At 35.9% G+C, this 19,662-nt stretch overlaps 1 protein-coding gene across 1 annotated transcript in view; it reads right to left on the bottom strand.

The window, feature by feature from the left end:
• Nucleotides 1–19,662, bottom strand: part of LOC142345784 (condensin-2 complex subunit D3-like) — a 127,046-nt gene that overhangs the window by 64,760 nt on the left and 42,624 nt on the right. Inside the window, exons 4-9 of the mRNA XM_075398130.1 lie at nt 18,966–19,286; nt 17,515–17,617; nt 12,710–13,153; nt 9,199–9,359; nt 1,300–1,607; nt 378–670 (exon numbers count right to left, since the gene is read on the bottom strand). Of these exons, the coding sequence (XP_075254245.1) occupies nt 378–670; nt 1,300–1,607; nt 9,199–9,359; nt 12,710–13,153; nt 17,515–17,617; nt 18,966–19,286 (1,630 nt within the window). The remainder of the gene's footprint in view (nt 1–377; nt 671–1,299; nt 1,608–9,198; nt 9,360–12,709; nt 13,154–17,514; nt 17,618–18,965; nt 19,287–19,662) is intronic.

The raw sequence follows: 19,662 nt of genomic DNA, 5'->3' as shown, positions 1-19,662 counted from the left end.
AAAATGTGTGAACAGATCTTAAAGACCGCCCCAATACAATTCAAACTCTTTGAATTGTAAAAAACCAAGAGAAGGTCAATAATAGCCCCAGCTATCGCTGTGCGGCTATTAATAAACTGTTCTCAGATTCTGAATTGCCAATTTCGTGTCGTTTGCGAAAGATAGAGCGGAATTGTAATGGCTATTCCCACTACTTATCAGGCTGCACAAACAATGATGAGTGCAAAACACGCATCATTTTGTTCAAAAATCACGATGAGTGAAAACAAAAATTTGTTCACGTTCAATGGGGGGAGAAAACAGTTCTGATAGATAGCTTTTTAAAACTCGCAATGATTTCTAAAAGCCGTCCTGTAAACACCGCAATGTGCTCTAACTTCGGCGGTATGCTTGGCAAATGTATTCAGCAACTCTCTGAGGTTGTACTTGTCACAGATGAGCACAAGAGCACTCAAAATATCAGTTGTGGAGTGAAGAGGCAGAGTGGTTTTGGAAGCACAGGCAAGCAGTGAGTTAACTAATTGGACCATGTCTGCATGTGAGATGGTTTTAGTGGAAGCATAGCAGAAGATGTCCAACATGAATGACAGTTTGAATCTGTCCTTCTGATCTGCTGATGAAGTGTCGATTGTGAAATTGTCATTCAGCTCCTTTTTGGCCTCCACGGCAACTGAAGCATAAAATTTACTAACTCAACAAAAACACATTCATTCGTTCACATCTTTCATTTCAGTTAACCGCTTCCCAATTATGGTGCGGAAATCAGATTTGAGAGCACATATGATTTTTGATATGTATCAGACACATATCTCACCACAGCGCCACACATATCGTCCAATTTCCTGCTCAATGATGCTGGGTACCTCTTCAAGATAAGATTACAGCAAAAACAGCTACAGAGCTATCTGTCTGACTTAAAAACGGCGAAAAGCTGCGACATTAAAAACTTTTCTATTGTGGAGCCATTCTGTTTAAAACTTATTATTATCCAATTAAACTGAGTAACTAGTTCATCACTGCGAGCTCATCATTACTAGATGGCTTTTACCAACCCACTGTTGACCATTCAGTAAACTCCTAAACGCTACGTTTGAACAACGTTTGAACAACTGTTTTTTCGCTCTCTGAAAACACCAAACACTGGTTCGTTTCAACTGAGAGCATCATTTCAGGTCGGGTCAGAATTAACGCCAACTTTTCTCACTCAACAATTCTACAAATAGCTCCAATATGACATCATGACGTCTCCACTATATAGCATCAAAATAACTTGATGTAAATGATGACTAAATGACTAACTTGCTTTGTTCTCTTTCTCCTTCATAACTTGCGACAACAACATCCAACATGCAATCTCATGCTTGCGACTCTTCAAACACTCCACCAGCTTGTCCACATTCCGAGCCAAAACCCGCCCACTCAGATCAGCCGCGCCCAGTCTGTAGTAATACATGTAGGTATCAGAGACTGTCAAAATGTCAAGCAGATTCCAGGCCAACGTCACTTTGAATGACGCCTCCGTCTCATCACTCGATTCTATTTGGGTCAAAGGGTCCAGGATTATTTGCTCAAACGTCGATATTGCTTTCTCGACCACTGCTTTCTCACTGAAACAATTCCCTATACAACAGAGAAAGAATTTAACTCTCTAGGCTTCAATAATTAAAAATGGAAACTAAATGAAGTAAATGATAATATAAAGTGATAAATTGTGCATAGTGATAAAAGGTAACATATTAGATAAATGGAAGTATATTGAAATGAAAGTATAACGGCGAAAATGACTTTTTTGATAGAATAGAGAAAATAACTGAAACATCACACGTCAGAGAATATTGCCGGTGGGTTGCCAGAAAACACCAGCTAGTGCTCAACTCGAACGGATAAAATAAATTCACATTGAAGCTGGCCAAATAAAGAAAAGGATGTAGAAAAAGACAAGCATGTTTGTTTTAAAACTAATTCAAAATTTGACTCTCATCAAAATTGTCAGATAAAAAACCCTGAGTAAACAGAAGTGCTGCTTTCGGCACACAGTAAATTATCAATCTGTTTCTCAAATTTAAACTTTAGCACTCAAGTTTTATTGAAATACTTCACATATGATCGGTCAAGCTTATTATCCTAATTGTTGTTTTAAACTTGATAAATGAGCTCCAAAAGGCAATCGATGAGTTCAACAACGCTGAGTCTCATCGCCAAGATGAGCCAAAATAAATCTTGAGAAACGATGACCAAACACCCATCAGAAATCCAGAGAACAACAGCCATAGTGTTGCGATTAGTCCAATTGGAGAATCAGAGATGAATCAGTGTGCCGACCAACAATACCAAAACCTCAGACTGCCATCGATGCCGCTATTCCCATGACCACGAAGACACTAGAAAAAAGTCTAAAGCTCTCAATACGAAAGCATGTCGATGATGCCCAAGCCTATCTAAGTTCTATGTAATGTAATAAGGCATCTGATCAAACAAGAAGACCGATGCATTCTCAAAGCAATGTCGGAAGCAGAACTTCTAGAAATTTATAACACGCGACAATGTCAAAATGTTTGGTATTCTAGCTGCAATATGGTAATAATATGGTTTGGTATTCTATATGGAAATAATGAAGAAGGGAACACGATCAGGAAATCGTTCTCTAAAACATCGAATCTGGTGATACAAATGACTGAAAATGCAGGAGTAGACATCAACAATAGCGCATCGTTTACCTAGCCGAAATCAAAGCGGAAAACAAATCAATGTCAAGGACGTCCATGTCTCGAGAATCAAGTTTCTACAAAAAAGCGGACATTTGCATGCAATGAAAGTTGAAGAAACATCAAAATATTCGAGGATCTGACTCAAAACAGGCTACATTTTTTCAAGCTCATGAAGTCAGGCAGAATTGAAAAGGTCTGGACAAGAAATGGGAGTATTTTCTTCAGTGCTTTGTGTGTTGTAAAAGGGTACCCTTCACCTGCATGCTAAAGGATGTTCAAAAAAGGATTGCCGTTCTTGTGTGAAAATTTGACCCTCCAGAACCTTCTAGTTTTCGAGATATGGCCATTTTTGTGGTTTGTGCCGTTTGAATTTTTTTTCTTTTTTGGAAAAATCTTTTTACCAATCCCGCAGAAGCGCCTGCCATTACCACTGTGGCGCATTGTGAAGTTGAAAATGAGTAGAAAAAGAAGCAGAGAAAGGAAAAAGAAGGGAAGGAGAAATAAATAAAAACTTGTCGATTCATCGAATCTTGTTTCAGGGTGGACGTTTTGTAGGTCCTAGGGCGTCGTAGCCTGTGCTCTCTGGGTTAGAGAGTGCCAGCATAATTTCTTACTTTGCTTAAATTATTTGATGATTTTTGCTGCTGTGTATTTATTGTTGCGACCCACTTTAGTGGGAGGAGGAACTATATACTCAACTGGATTTTTTGGTCAATTTTCGCCGATCTAGATATTAATCGTACAGGATTGTGAGTGGTATCATTAGACAGCTTGCCAGGCGTAGAACTTCAAAGGAATAACAGATTTATATTTCTGAGGTAACGTTGATTTATTCACAATTTTCGTAATTTTTGCGTAAACTTTGATCAATTTTTGCTAAAAGATGATAAAAATGTTAAAAGTCTGATTGGATTTACGTTTAAAGATAGAAGACAAACGGGAAATTTCTTGAACCAACAGTTTTGACACAATTTTCAGCTAAATTTTTGAAATTGTAGCTATTTTCTTTCATTAAAAAATGGCATGAAATAGGCCTATTTGGCGCACTTTGTCTAGTTTGACCAGTGGTGCAGATATTAAAAATGTTGTCGTAATCTTCTCTTACTTAGACATGGGCTAAATGTACCACCAGTTCCTAAGATAAAATTCCGGAAATGATATTTTTGCGGTCTTTCGCAAATTTTAACTTATATTTATTTTAAAAAATGCATAGTTAATTTTTGATATATTAAGGTTTTCATTTTCCAAAGAAATTATTACTCAATCTTATAGAACAATTATAACAGCCAACGCAAACAATAGCAAGGCCAGTTTTGGTTTCATCGTTGATTTTTGCAACGAAAAAGTATTCGCATTTTATTTGGATTCTGTCCCTTTTGAATTAATTTTTGCATTCTTTCATAGCAAATCCTAGAGAGATCTTCGTTTATTTAAAGTTTCAATTAATAAGAGGTCCTTCTATGTTCCAATAAGGTCCAATAAACCAATATTGTTTTATAATAACCAATAAATAAAAACCAATGTAAACCAAGTTTAACTCATGGTTTTTATGGCTCCGACCAATTGTTTTCGTAACTTTTAAACGAATTCTTGAGCTTTGACACCATTTGCTGTTAATTTTATTGTCTTATGACTAGGTCTAATTAATTAAATGTCTTATTCAGTATCCAGAGAGCTATTAAAGAAACTATCTAATGCCTTTATTTGCTGCAATATGGTGCTTTGGTAATATTCGGTTTCTTTGGACAATTATCCAAAAATCATTCTATATTTTTGTATATAATGTCTTTTTCCTCCAACTCAATCGGTACTATTTGGAACAATTTTTGGTACCAACGGACAAGCAGCAATAGCAAGATCATCTTTGTTCCAGTTGTTGACATTTATAGTTCACAAAAAAAAATTGGATAAAAAAGGGGCGCTGTATATATTTTTTTTATAAATACTTTTGCTTTTTTTGTTTATATTACTTAAAGTTACAGAGCAGATGGACTTGAAATCAATTCTTAAATATTGACAAGTCGAATTTACGTGTAAGGGGAGGCAACTGAAAAAAAGATACAGTATGACTTCAATGAAACGCAAATGGTTTTTTCGCTTCAACACCATTTGCATAAAATTTTTCGTGAGATTATGAGTTCTAGTAGTCTTTTGACTTCGTATCACTATTGCACAATTGGCTTCCCAAGCAGTACCAAATTAAACTATATGCCATTCTTTTTTGAAAGCTTACGGTTGTTATAACTTACTCTGTAAAAAAATGGTATTTTAAGAATTGCCAATATTATTTTATTTCTGCAACTTTTTAGCGTAGTCTCAGCAAAGAGAGATGTCGCCTTTTTTCAAGCACATTTAAGTGTAGACGTGATTGCTTTCGATTAATTAAATAATGGTTTTTTTGGCGTTCATACGAGTTTTCACATTTTTTTATTTTCCCATTTTTGGGGCTCTCTTTTCCTTTCTTGTCCAATCATTATATTAATGGCACAATAATTACAAGTTGTATATCACATCAATGACAATGGAATAAGGTGCAATTGATTACATTCAATTTTTCTAAGTAGATTTTAATCTTATAGGATTTCACGTTCCGTCGCAAAATTGCAACGACTTTGATTTATGGCTGTAGCTGTTTTCTTGTAGTATGACATTCTGGATAATGACAGGTCTCAATGGTTTTGTATGAAGGTATAAGTGAATCCATTCTAGGATTTCAGTTGATAGCTAATTGTTTTGAAAAAGTGCAAACGTATTTTATTACCTTGCTCTTTTTATTTTCTGTCTACTTGTCAGTAATTCAGAATCCATTTCTTTTCTGATGAAATGCAAGTCATTTGGTTTATTTAAATCATTATCTGATGCTATATTGAAATTTTCATTAAGTTGTTTTTTAAAGACATTGAGTTTTGGTCGTAAGTAATGCTTGTTGTTTTTATTTTTTGTGTCTGGTCTCTTACGCTCCTTAATGGCAGTTATCATCAGCCCTATACTGATTTATTGTTTCATTTGTATAATGGTTAGAGGTTAAAGCGATTTTTGAAATGGATACACCAATTATTTTCAAACAATAGTGACTTTTTGAAATTTTTTTTCCTCATTTGTTTGACAATTAAGACAAAAAAGTGGTTAAGCGTGGTCGGAACATTATGTGCGAACCCACATTACCGAGCCTCGTTGTCTATCTTAGCGGAATAAATTCTTTATTTCTTTACATGGACGGGCAAATCAAACGTTTGAAGAATCAATGCCCCTCATGAAGGCTGTATTCTTCTCGAATACAAATTGAACAGTGTAAAAGACTGATTTCGGAAAAAGAAATGTATTTTTTTTTCGCTAGCGAAATCTGCAAGTAACACCTAATTTTCGCCGAACAAATTTGTGCAGCATCTCAACAATTAAAATCCTTCAGTTGAATGAGCTGTGATTAAATAAAATTGCTTATTTGGAACCCCTTGCACACAGCCTTGACTCTCCTCCAGACATCCTCCGCCTAACTGACACATCATGTAGCTCAATGACGACAAATACGACCAGTTAGTTACCAGTTTTTCAGGATTTACTGTTTAAAGTCGCAGTGAGCTGCAAAAGAAGAATATTCGTGTTTTAAAGCAAGTCGTGAAAAAAGTTACATATGAAAAAACCCTTTAAATTGACCAAAATGTGACTAACTAGAGAGTCATTTATAGTTGTCCATAATCAGGCTGAGTGACAGAACAATAAAACGTTGATGAAACTTGGGAAATTTTTTTACAAAACTGCAATAAAAACAAAACTGCAATTTACATATAACTTATGTTATTTGTAAGTAGGGAGCAAACGAGATCAAGGATTAAGGAGATAAACGATTAAGGAGAATAAATAAAAACAAACTGACTAACGTCGGATGAATTGCTCTCGAAAAACAGGCGGGGGTCAAATTAATTCAGGGATGTAACTTTAAATTTTGTGTGTGCGCAAAATTGAGACCTGAGGAGCGACCTCCCGTATAGCAGTCAGACATCTTGACCCAAAAAAAACACAAAGGCGTTGTTACTGAACAGCTAACAACCAGTTTAATATTAGCAACAAACATCATTTCAGAATGCGACCAATTAAAATCTAGAAAGTTCTAGAACAAAAGCGCTAAATGGTCATGCAAAAACTTTGCAAAAAGACCAACACGTTCACAATAAGAGCTCCAAACTTCATTGAGAGCAATTAAAAACAAAAAAAACTTCAAAAACTGGCCGAACAAAAAATCACATATTCTATGAAGTTAAACAGCATCCAAGTCTTGAAAAACAATCAAATATTTTTGAATGGCTTAAATAACTGTAACTATGCATTATTAAAATGCACAAATCACCTTTTAACAGATTCACACAGAAAAAAGAGAGAAAAACATAACCGACTAACGTCGGGCGAATTGCTCTCAAACGACCGGCGAGCGGTTGGCTTGGTCAGTAGCTAGCCACGGGGGGGGGTGCACCGGGGGCTGATGGGGGCAGCACTGGGTGGGGGGGGGGGGGGCAAAAGCGCGGTGGGGGGGGGGGGGGGTGGAGCCAATAGTGGGGGTGGGGGGGGGGTCAACAAAGGGGGGGATGGGGGGTGTCAACCTCTAAGAACCGCCCCTCACACCATAAGTATAAGTATAAGTCTCCAAGACAGTTTGAGCTGAAACAGACCTGAAAGGCTCTAAGAGCACATAATGCCCGCTGGGCGCTACCTGTTTATCCCGTTTTTGAGGACGAAAAGTCAAAAGCGTCAGACGAAAAATTGGTCAAGCGAAAAATCGCATAAAAAAAGACCGACAGGACTAATATAATTGCTACAAACTTCGTTTGAGAGCAATTAAACAGAGAAAAGAAGGTCAAATTGCCGCATGTATAAAAAAATTGCTATGTCTAAATATCATTTCCTTTCTTCATTCCAAAAGCAGTTTGAAAATACGTGAAACTACTCGCTTTTCGTTTCTCTTACTACTCAAGCGTGATTAAAATTGCTAATCCAATTTGACTTCTCATTGGCAAGAAAAGGTCTGAAAAATTGAGAACATATTTTGAAAAAAAAGAGCGAACCAATATAATTCAAACTCTTTGAAATGTAAAAAAATGTAAAACTTTTTGAATAAGAATCTGTATACCTTGTAGCTGTTTCTATTAGCTGCTCTTAAATACCCTTCAATTAAAGCGATATACACTCACTTGACCTTATTTCTTTGAATTAAAATAAAGAAAAGTCAATTTTAGAGTAAGGAAGTCATTTTTGAGAGTAAGTCACGCGTGACCAAAAACTTTATCATCGGACAAAAAACTCGCTCAAGCGGACAAAAAACTCGCTCCACTAAGAGTGAAAAATGACGTCACACACGCACTTCAGTTGAAATTGCATGATAAATGAACAAAAAGCAGATTTTAAGTGATTGTGACGTCATATGATTGTAACAAAAATCTTGTCGACGAAATTAAAAACCAAGAGAAGGCCAATAATAGCCTCATATATCGCTTCGCGGCTATTAAACATAACCGACTAAAGTCGGATGAATTTCTCTTTCTCTCAAACGACTGGCGAGCGGTTAGCTCCGTAATTAGCTAGCTACGGTTTAGGGAGGCTAACTTTAGCTTAATTGAGCTCACAGAGGGGGGCAGCACTCTGTTGGGAGAGCGCACTGGGTTCCGAGTGGAACGATGCACAGGGTTGGGGATTGTATGAAGGAAGGGCTGATGGGGGTTTCTTTGGGCAGATGAAGTGGAAGCGGGGGGGGGGGGGGGTTCAAACTCGAAGAACTGCCCTTCACACCATGAAATTATGTCTTCAAAACAGCTAAGTTGAATTGTATACTTACAGTAGTAAGCCGACAGAATCCAAGAGCCCTTAATGCCCTCCGGGCGTTACCCGTTTATCCCGTTTTTGAGGAAGAAAAGTCAAAAGGGTTCGACGAAAAATCGGTCAAGTGAAAAAGCGCATAAACATGAAAATAGGAATTTAATTGCTACAAAATTCGTTTGAGAACAATTTAAAAAAACACAATTATTCCTTGGAACAAACACCACAGATTTTAGTTGCTTTAAAAAATATACGCAAATTTAGAACGAGCTGTCGTGACTTTACACAACAATCCACTAACAACAGACTAATTGACCTCCAGGGTTAGTCACGTGATCAAAATCTCATCGTTGGAGTTAAGGAGGAAAGATAAACTTCTGCAGACATTTTCGGTTGTTTCCCTCCGGACAGATCCCTCCGGACAGATTTGAACTTTATGCGAATAGGGATATTTGAGAAGCCTGATAGCATCTGGATGGAATCAAATGTTTCATGTATTCCGTTTGAAGAGTGACGGTCAGCTAAGATTCCAATAAAATGCTGCATAAGCAAATTGGGCGAACGAATATTTAGTATCAATGGCTCAGGTCCATCTGAAGTCATCACACAATATTCGATAGTGTTGTTCACTTTTTGAAAAACAAGTAGAAGTGGTAGATGACAAATAATAAATGCAAACACTTACCCATCCGCAAATAGAGGCATAACATTGAGCAGCCATGTCTGTCTGAACTTGTGATTCAAGGGAGACGCTAACAGCAGCTGAGTGCTGCAATCAATGCACAGTTTCCTTATCATCAGAGAGGAGTCACACGATGCCTCATTCAGCACATTTGTCAACAGATGCTGTCAACAAAATTTAAACAAAACATTTTTCTTCCATTCTGACTAGCTATAATAGTAATTCACATTAAAGTAGTATAAAAAGGACAACAACCTCATTCGACTCGGACTAATTTTGTTAACAATTTTCGACTCCACTTCAAATGTGAGCGCATTTTTCAATAGGCATTGGAAAAACTCACCTCCTGGTCATGTTCTCAAAAACTTTCTCTTATTTTCAATATTCACAAACATAGCCGGGAGATTGCCAGAATAGCTGCAAAAGAATAGACCTGCGTGCCGAGATAGCAATAATAGAGATAGAAATAGATAAACATAAATTAAAAAAGACACCGCTCAAAAAGCTATGTAAAAAAACATTCAGCGATAAATTAACAGAGCTTATTAAAATTCATTGCGTAGAAGCCTTTTCATTAGGGACTAGAGTTACCAAAGTAACTGCTAAAGCTAAAAAATAGGTCAAATTTGAAAAATAGCCCATGCAACCAACTTAACTTAAATAAATTGAAAAATTGAACTACTGTATTTAATACAAGCAAAAAGTAATACGAAAAATGTTTTACGCAATTGAAAACATCAAACTGCTCAAGCTGCTACCTAAACAGTGCAAGCTATGTTAGGCTGTCAAAATTTTCTATTATTGAATAAAAAATTAAATACAAGAAAATATTGTTACAAATTTATCAACGTTCGTAATTTTTCTCTATAAAAACACTACTTTATGCCATATAAACTGTAATCATTTAACAACTAAAAGAACTTTCAGTAGTAGTTATCGTTTCAATTCCCCATGACCATGAGAAAACTAAACAATGGCCAATAAACTTATCAAGTCAGAAACTTATCAAGAAAAAGACTTATAAGAAAGATCAAAACTCAAAAGCAAAAACTCTTATATTACCAAAACCTAGACCAAAAGAAAAATCCCAGAAGAGAACTGTAAAAGAAGAATTTTAACAGTGAATCTTGCAAAAACTCAGTGCTATATTGTATTAAAAAACAAACAGCAAACAAAAAAATTAAGAAAACAAGACTAAAAAAATTAGTTCAAATCGAAACTTTTAAAACTAATAAAAGCAGGACCAATCAAACTATAAACATACCCGGCAGATTGCCGGAAAATAGCCGCCGTTGATTCCAATAACCATGATTGGGATTGAAATAACAGAAGATATTGAAAAAAAAGATTTCTGGACAAAAACATTTTTTTAAGTCCGATTTATTTTGATGGCATTTCGTAGTTGAACATACTTCTGTTTCTTAGAGAGAGGCTACATGGGCTACTATCAATAACAATAAGCATTAGAGAGAGGTAACTAATACTTATAGGACCGACGTTCAAATAGTGGGCATCTAAAATTGGGCTTTATGGGTTTATCCCGTTTCTATTTCTGACTTCAATTTTTCATACTGACTCTGTTCATTTTGAATTGCTTTGCTGAGCAACTGATGTTCAAAATCACTTTTAGCAGAATGAGAGAAGAGAGAAACTAGCCTAGAGAAGTCAAAAAGATTTCAAAAAGCAAAATGTTGAAAAGGCGGCAAAAGGAGGTAAAGCAAAACATTTTTTTATTCGACGAAGTAAAAAAAAAATAGGAGCGCTATAATAGCCGGCTGAGAAGATGAGGGCGGCTATTAAACATAAAGAGATTGTCGGAAAGATACATGCTACAGTGTGGAGATACATGCAAAAGATACATGCTACAAAAAATCAAATTGAACACCCCAAAGCAGATAAATATGGATTTTTCATCAATTAGCAATCGACGCTAAAAAAAGGCATACCAATCTCCCTGTCTTCAGTAAGAAGTGAAAACAGTTCAAGCACGATAAACTACAACAATTTGACCAAAAATGGTCAATAAATAAACATACCCGGCAGATTGCCGGAAAAGAGCCGCCGTTGATTCCCATGACTTTGGGATTGAAAGAAAAGAAAATATCAACAAAAATTGATTTTTGTATAAAAACATTTTTAAGTCCGATTTATTTTGCTGTCATTTCCTAATTGAACATACTCCTGTCTCTCAGTGAGAAGCTACAAGGTCTAGTATCAATACCAATAAGCATTATAAATAGTAACTAAAACCTATGAGAACAAAGTACCGGGTATCTAAAAAAATGGGTTTATCCCGTTTCTATTTCTCACTTTGATTTTTTTATACTGACTCTTCATTTTGAATTGCTTTGCTGAGCAGCTGCTGTTTAAAACGACTTTGAGCAGAATGACAGAAGAGTGAAACTAGCCTAGAGAAGTAAAAAAAAAATACGCAAAATGTCGAAAAAGCGGCAAAATATGTAAAGCGAAAAAAATTTCGACGAGGTAAAAAAATATATAGGAGCGCTATAATAGCCGGCTGAGAAGATGAGGGCGGCTATTAATCAAATTTTTCACTCAATTTCAAAGGCTTATAACCAGCAACTACTTCAATTAATAATAAAAACGAAATTAAAATCCGTGACAGTGCACATGAAGAGTTTTCGAAGAGTTTTAATAGTAATTAACTACAAAATATAAATAAAAAACTCGGACAAGAAACTCGGACAAAAACTACCATAACAATTTTATAAAAACAAGAAAATCTCAAGTAAAAAAGAGGCATTCAATTCATAAGTTATCAAAAGGACGCAGCCATATTTACTGAGCTGGTAGAAAAAAGTCGCTCAAAGCTACAAAAATGAAGAAATTAATGGAAAGCCACAAATTGGCTAAAAATTGAGAAATGTGCCAAATTTGCGCTTGAAACGCATTATTAGGCGCGTAAAAACATTGTGGTATCAATTTCAGAGGGTTACAAACTCATGCAGCATCTTTTTTGTACAAAATCAATTTCCAATAAAAAAAATTGGGCCAAACAGAAAACACGAATTGGGGCGAAAACACGACTAAAAACTGTCATCTTTACGCGCCATTCTCTCAAAAACTTTTCGAAGTCGAAAAGTCATTCACTCAACGCAGCGCATGATCAAATAAACTCTCTCGCTCAAAAACAAGTTCACACGGCAATTTACTCACTTTCTCTTTTAGGTCAAAACGCTGTTTGAACAAATAGTACTTCCGGTTAAAAAACGTTAAGAAAACCGATACACTTCTTCGTAAAAAAACAGTAAGACAGCAATATAGCTGGGCTCAGCTTACAGCTTCGCAGCTATAACAACCTCAAAATCTAAGGTGAAAAGGTTAATCCTTGCTGTTGATCAAAAATGGAAATACACATTTTTTTTTACATATCTCAGTATATTAGAACTAAGAGTTCTTGTTAGGGAACTTTTCATCTATGTTATAGCGGAGAACCAACATCCCTAAATTCTTTGAAACAATTAGAAGCAACCTAACGCAGAATAGAACGAACCTGATTCAATGGATCGGTGGATATTAAATACACAGCGACATCTACATATGCCTGAAGGGCCGACTTCTTCACGTTGAATTTCTCATCTCGACATCTTGCAGCGCAGAGTTGTTCGAATTGCCCGTAATTACAAGCAGAGGCATTTCCATTGCTCACAGCATGACCTTCATCTGCTAAATTATTTTCATCACTGGTGGCATTTTGGTTTTCTTGTTTGATTTTAAATTTCAAAATATCTTGTATTTCACTGCTCTGCAGTTTGCAAAGTGTAGAAACGCAACTGAGGGCTTTCGCTCTGATTCCAGGTACTTTATCATTGCATCGTTCCAAAATACACGCGACAAGTTTTTCCTTATCAAGGTCTAGTTTGTTTTCGTTCCCAGGAGCACTGCTGAAGTTGAGGAGAGTCTCCAACACATCCAGCACAAACACTCTCTCATTTTGCTGAATTAGAAGTTGATTAGTTAACCAATGATTAATTTAGAAAATATTTATAACTAAATTACAAATAAATAACATAGCCGGCAGATTGCCGGAAAATAGCCGCCGTTGACGCGCTAGACGCACATCGCGATTGGAACAGAAAAAGAAAAAATATAGAAATTAGCAAAAAAAAACTTTCTAAGTTTCAAAAATTGTTCTAATTCAGTGTGCAGTTTCAGTTAGATTCTAAACCTATACTTACTTCAGCTTCTAAACTAAGCTTAATACTAATATCAGCTAGCAATCACTCTAATGAACTTGGATAACCTAATGCATTATGACTTAATAACCGGGCTTTATCGGTTCATCCCATTTCTTTTGATTTTCATCTTTTGACCTTGGCCGTATTCACTACATTGCGTAATTCAATGCGTGAAAGAATTTATAATTCATTCAGTTGAAACAGTGAGTGAGGTAAGTCAGAAGTCAAACGTTAAAATCGTGACTTATGTAAAAACAAAAAAACGTGATCAATTTAAAAAAAGACCTAGAACGTACTATGAGTGAATTGGGAAAACCATTTCTAAAAAAATCAGATCAAAAACAGAAAAACAATGGCAAAATGCCGCATGCGAACAAAAACCACTGGCGAGAAATGGAAATTTGGTTTAAAATTAGAGCGAAGAAATTTCACGCCGCAACACCACTCGCTTTTTCGCTCCACTTCCTGTTTCGGCGTGACCAAAATCACTACTCCAATTTGACTCCAAAAATCATGAAAATGTGAATAGATCTTTAAAAAACCGCTCCCTAATACAACCGCTCCCTAATTCTTTGAATTGTAAAAAACCAAGGACACCGCAATATAGCTCCGCTCAGCTTCGCAGCCATAAAAATAGGATCATGAGTACAAATTAGAAATTAGGATTCCAGGATTTTCGATTGGAGTTCAATGTCATTGTTCCGACCCCTCTTGAGGGGGGAGGAACTATATACTCAAATGGGTTTTTTTTTGTTCAGTCAGTTTTCGCCGGTCGATATATTCATCGTAGAGAGTTGAGACTGGTATCATTAGAAAGCTCGTCCAGAGTAGAATATGGAATTAAAAAGATTTTTTTAATTTTCGTTTTCTACTGAGAGTTATCGAGGTTTAAACTTCTGAAAAAAGTAGAGTGAATTCACGTTGTTTTATTCACATTTTCCTAAATTATTGCCTAATTTTTCGTCAATTTTGCTAAAATTTGTTGAAATTTTTCAAAATAGTGTCGATAATTTTATTTTTAAGGACAAACAAGCCTTGTTGATTATTCTGATTTAATTTTTTTGGTCAAAAACTCTGGATAAATATTTCAAAATTCAGCCTTTTTCATCAAAAATAAGCTACTTTAGTCCACTTTGATAAAATTTGCCGGCTCTACATCCCCAACCAACACTAATACAAACTTTGTAGACTCAGAAGGGGGCTATGCCTACTTCAACTTCCGCTGAGAGTGCTCTGTAATTAAGACTTTGCGTTTTTTGCTAGCTTTACTCGTTTGTTATCAAAAATGCAGAATTTTTTTGGGGTTTTCAACTAACAAATTATCTATATCTACAATATTCGACAAATCAATAGTTCCTAACGGACAATAAGCATCAGCAGGGCTGGTTTTGGGCCAATCTTGGACTGTTACAATCCAAAAAGAATTCGGATTGCAATCATCCGGTCTTTTTTTTGAAAAAAGATCTTTCTTAATAAAAAAGAACAGAACATATCAAATGAGAGCTCAGGGGTGATAGATCCAATTAGCTTCCTATGCAGCTCCAAGCTAAGGCATTTAGTTTTTTACTTAAAAGTTTATGATAGTTTCGACTTTTAAAAATAATTGATTTTTAAATAAATAATGGCTTAATGAACTTTTCCTCCATTTTTTTTAATTTGATCAACTTGCAGCTTAGTGTCAGCAAAGAAAGAATGCTTCTTCATTCTACTGATTTGAAATTTAGCCTCGATGGAGTTTATAAGCCCGAAGTTATTGTTCTCTGGCTCTGATACTACCAGATTTCAGCTTTTTTTGTTTTTAGAAATTTGCCAGTTTTTCACGTTTTCTAGTCACATTATCACATTACTGACAGTTCTTATATCAAATTATTAGCTTTCAAAATGAAACACAATTGAACATATTAAAATCCTTAAAGATATAGATTATCGTTTTAACGGCCTCGACACTTCTTTCTTCAAGAAATTAATTGAATTTTTTAATTTTGTCTTTAACTGTCATTTTTACTTTGTCATTTCAGTTGTATGAAATTTCCTGTATAGTGATAGGTTTCACTGGGTTTTATGGAAGAATAGGCGAGCCGATATTCTGATATAAGTAGATAGCTGATGGCTTTCATGACTTTGAAAACAATCGTTTTCCAAAACTGAAAATAAAAAACTTTTTAACTTCGCACGTATGTTCTTTTTATTTTTCTTTTTGGTACCTAATCTCGTTAGTTACAGGTCAAATATGACATTATGGGTGTCAAGAGGAGTTGTCAAAAGGGATTGATGTCCCAAAATCTATTCTTTTGATGAATGCGTTATGACCTTAATGACTTCGACACCGGTTTTTCACAAAAGAAGTAAATTAATTTGATTTTTGTCATGTTTGACGTTCTTTTTGTAGACGCAAGAAATATTTTGGATAATTGCAGGTCTCCGAGAATTCCTTTGGATGAATAAACGACCCTATTTAAATATTTCATTTTGTAATTAAGGTTTTTCATGACTTTGGATATAATTTTGTTTCGGAAAAAAATCAAAATTATTACATACTTTTGCCCTTTTCTCATTTTTGTCTACTTGTTACCTAGTCTCACTAATAAATGGCCAATTACTGCAATATCGGTGTTTGGGTGGGTGTTTGAAGAGGGTGCAAATGAATATATTTTGAGGGCCAAAATATGAGTGGACGGTTTTGACAGCGTTTTCTGTTAAGTTTCAATTGAATTTTTGTTTGCTGTTTTTTGTTGTTCTTCTTAGCCGCTTAAAGAAATGAATAAGGGCAGGTCCTAGAGCCCTTCTATAGAAACATTGATAAATCTTTGGGATAATATACTTAATATATTATTACTTGATTTCTAATGGTTTTAATTACTTTGAAGTTAATTGTTTTAAAATAGGCGAATTTTTTAAGGCTTTACTGTTTTTGTTCTTTTTTGTCTAATTGTTACCAAACCTTTTTATGGACTGGTCCACATCTTTTCTGGTGATTTATAAGTTTTTTTGTTTAGTTTTAGATTCATCTGACGTTATGTTGACTTTGTTATTAAATTTTGTTTTTTTAAACGGACAAAAGTTATTGTTGTTGTTCGATTAACGTTTGTAGTTGTTGTTGTTGTTGTTTGATTTTGCTGTTCGTCTTGACTCGCTTTCTCAATATTGGCATATCACAGCAATTTAATGTTTCAATTTTTACTCCACTGAGTTATTTGCTTTGGAGGCTATCTTATGGTTCATACACAATTTTTTTAACATAGCCGGCAGATTGCCGGAATAGCTGCAAAAGAATAGACCTGCGTGCCATATAATAGAGATAGAAACAGATACAGATCTAAATTGAAAAAAAAATCGACGCCGCTCAAAAAAAAACTAGGTAAAAAACATTCAGCGATAAATTAATAAAGCTTGTTAAAATTCATTCCTCAGAAGCCTCTCATTAGGGACCTTTACTGCACAAATGAGTTCCTTTGACCTTGAACAAATTCAAATTAAACTTAAGTTTTGAAGTGCAAAAGTCATTTTATTGAGTGAGGTAAGTCACGTATGATCAAAATCTAATCACGCAAAAAACCTAAAAACTTCTGCTAAAGCGAGTGAGAAATGTTGTCACGCGCGCAAATGCCGTTAGTGAGAGGAAGAAGCAATTCAGAAAATTTGACTTTTTCAGCTTTGCTGTGTGAACAAATGTAAAACGAAAAAAAGGCGTCAGACGACGAAACAAAAAAAACTAAGAGCACCGCAATATAGCTTCGCTCAGCTTACAGCTTCGCAGCTATAAAAAATACTTGGGCTTTTTGAGTTTTTTTGGGATTCCCAAAAAATAATTTTTGGGTTTTCTATCTGTTCCTCATTTGGTAGACAATTATGCCAAAATTGTGGATGGGCGGGGTCGGAACCTTATGTGCCATCGCACATTGCTGAGCCGCCTTGTTTATATTAGCTTTCGTTATGCTTCAGTTGGATTATCTGTGACACAGCCGGCAAGAAGCGTTTTCCACTCACTTATTTTCAACAAATTTAAATTGTCTGAAACCATTACTGAGATTTAAAGCCTTTGAACAATGATCGGGAAATTTTGCGGAGTGATAGAAACAAGTTTATTTTTAATTCATGAAATCTGGGATAGGATGCTAACTTTTTGACTGTGTAGCTTGGAGAAGAGCCATTGTGACATGATCTGATACACATTTTCTGGGAAGAGGGACATGATGGCCACTAGATGTTCCGCTGTCTTGCCCCTGCAATATGAAAAAAACTTATTTTAACACTGTTGGTACTTCAGAAACTGAAAGTGTGCGACGCTAAGCCATAAACAACAGCAATTTTTAATCCCGCATGATCGGTTTGTTGAGTTAGAACAATTCTTACTATAACTGTTCTCGAATGTCTGGAGAAGCTTTGGTATACATACTTGATTTTAAAAAAATTATTTCAGACACAAAAAAAAGTTTGACACAATTAAGTTTTTGCAGTGTTGCTACAATAACTGAAAAGGCGGCCAAAGTTGCCAAATTGTCTCGAAAAAAATTGCAATATTTTTCGGCCGGCAGTCGAAGATGAAAACATTACAGACTATCACCGCTCGAATTCGATGAAGCAAAATTTGGAATTTCCGAGCTGCTCTGAAGCGACTGCCGGAGCGCGAGTGACTTGTTATCAGGTAGCTTAAGCTTAGCCTCGTTGGGAGAGGGCGAGAAAAATAATCCAACCCTCCCAAAATCGAGCTTCACACCGTGAGCTTATGCGCTTTGGGCAGTGTCGATGCGAACCCCACAGTAAGTGACTAATGAAGGTCTGCAGAGCAACCCCATTCTCTTGGGTTCCCGTTTTTCAAAACCAAAAGTCAAATATAAGTCAGACGAAAAACTGAATAAGACAAGTTTGCATAAAAAGCAAGATCAACCAAATAATTTCTACAAATATTTCTCGAGAGCAATTAATAACTTCAGCTCTCTATCATTCCTGAAATATAAATCTCTACTATGTAAAAATAAATCCGCTTTATACCGATCAGGTTTAGATCTAAGTTGTAAATAATAATCACTAAATCTATCTCTTTGTAGGTCCCAAGTTTATTTCACAATCTAGCAACAGAGAAGGTGAAGCATGAGCGCAACCAACAAAAGTTATTCTCTAAAAAAGATAGAAGGATGATCTCGGGCAACCAAACAAGGAATAGCGATTTTCTATTAATAATGTCAAATATGCACATCTTTGGAGAGAATAGGCATCAATAAACAATCTAAGAATTGAAAATGGAGCGAAATAAACGAGATTGTCAAAAAAACTGAGCTCATTTTTCGAGAGCCCGTACAAACTATATTAAAACCATTCCAAGATATGCATTGCAAAAAAAATGTCACCTAGCCTTCACTTGTTTGATGCTCTTGGCTCACAAGCTGACAGTTGATACGTTTTAACAAAAAAGGTGCATTTTGGCCAAGAAAAAAAGTTTCCCAAGCATTTGCAACACTCAGCACAATGTATTGCTTTTACATACACAAACAGCAGGGATTCTATAATGAGAAGTGCGCAAAGCAATCGTGTTCACAGTATTATATAACAAATTCCGGTTTCTAGTCTTACCGATAGTCCATTTTGTCCACCACATCCACGGTCATGTGCTGGGTCAAAATGAACGCCGATTGACAAGCATCTGGTTTCTCTCTCAGCAACTCCTGGACAAACTTCACACTTGCTTCAGCTATCCTGGCCACCGGCTGAGTGACACTCTGTGCAGTTGATCCTGCTGGTAGTGAAGAAGAATCAATGCCATTTGGACTCTTCATGAGGATCAGCGGTAGGAGGTGCTTCAGAAGGCCACTGTCTTCCTTCAGAGAAGTCTGATGGATTGGATTGGTGAGATAGGCGAAGAGAACTTTGAAGCACAGGTTGGAGCTCAGGAGTCTAAACGCGAAGAGATTAGAGTTAGTCAACAGTCGAACGGCAATCCGTAGCTTTAACGTCAAATTTTAAAACTGCTCTCTTATGAACCAAAAAAAACTTAAACGCGATATACAGCAAATGATTTTGATTTAAAAATGCCAATTGAGCCTTTCGAAGCCGGACAGTGTGTATCACTGGTCGTGCGTTATCTCCCTAACAAGCCATGTACATATCAATCCATGTAACAAGTGAAAAATGCCCTATTGCTTATTAGAGGATCATACATGATAGTCGAGAGAAGCCGTGACTTGCGGCTCTCTTGTCATACGGAGGAGTTGAACACATCTGAGAACTGTACAATAACCTCACAAATATCATGTGCAATCGCACACGAACT

The sequence above is a fragment of the Convolutriloba macropyga genome, chromosome 9 (genome assembly GCF_964194025.1).
Source record: "Convolutriloba macropyga chromosome 9, txConMacr16.3, whole genome shotgun sequence".
In the NCBI taxonomy this organism is placed as follows: domain Eukaryota; kingdom Metazoa; phylum Xenacoelomorpha; order Acoela; family Convolutidae; genus Convolutriloba; species Convolutriloba macropyga.
The sequence above is the reverse complement of the archived record's forward strand: the minus strand, read 5'-3'. Positions and strand labels throughout refer to the sequence as shown.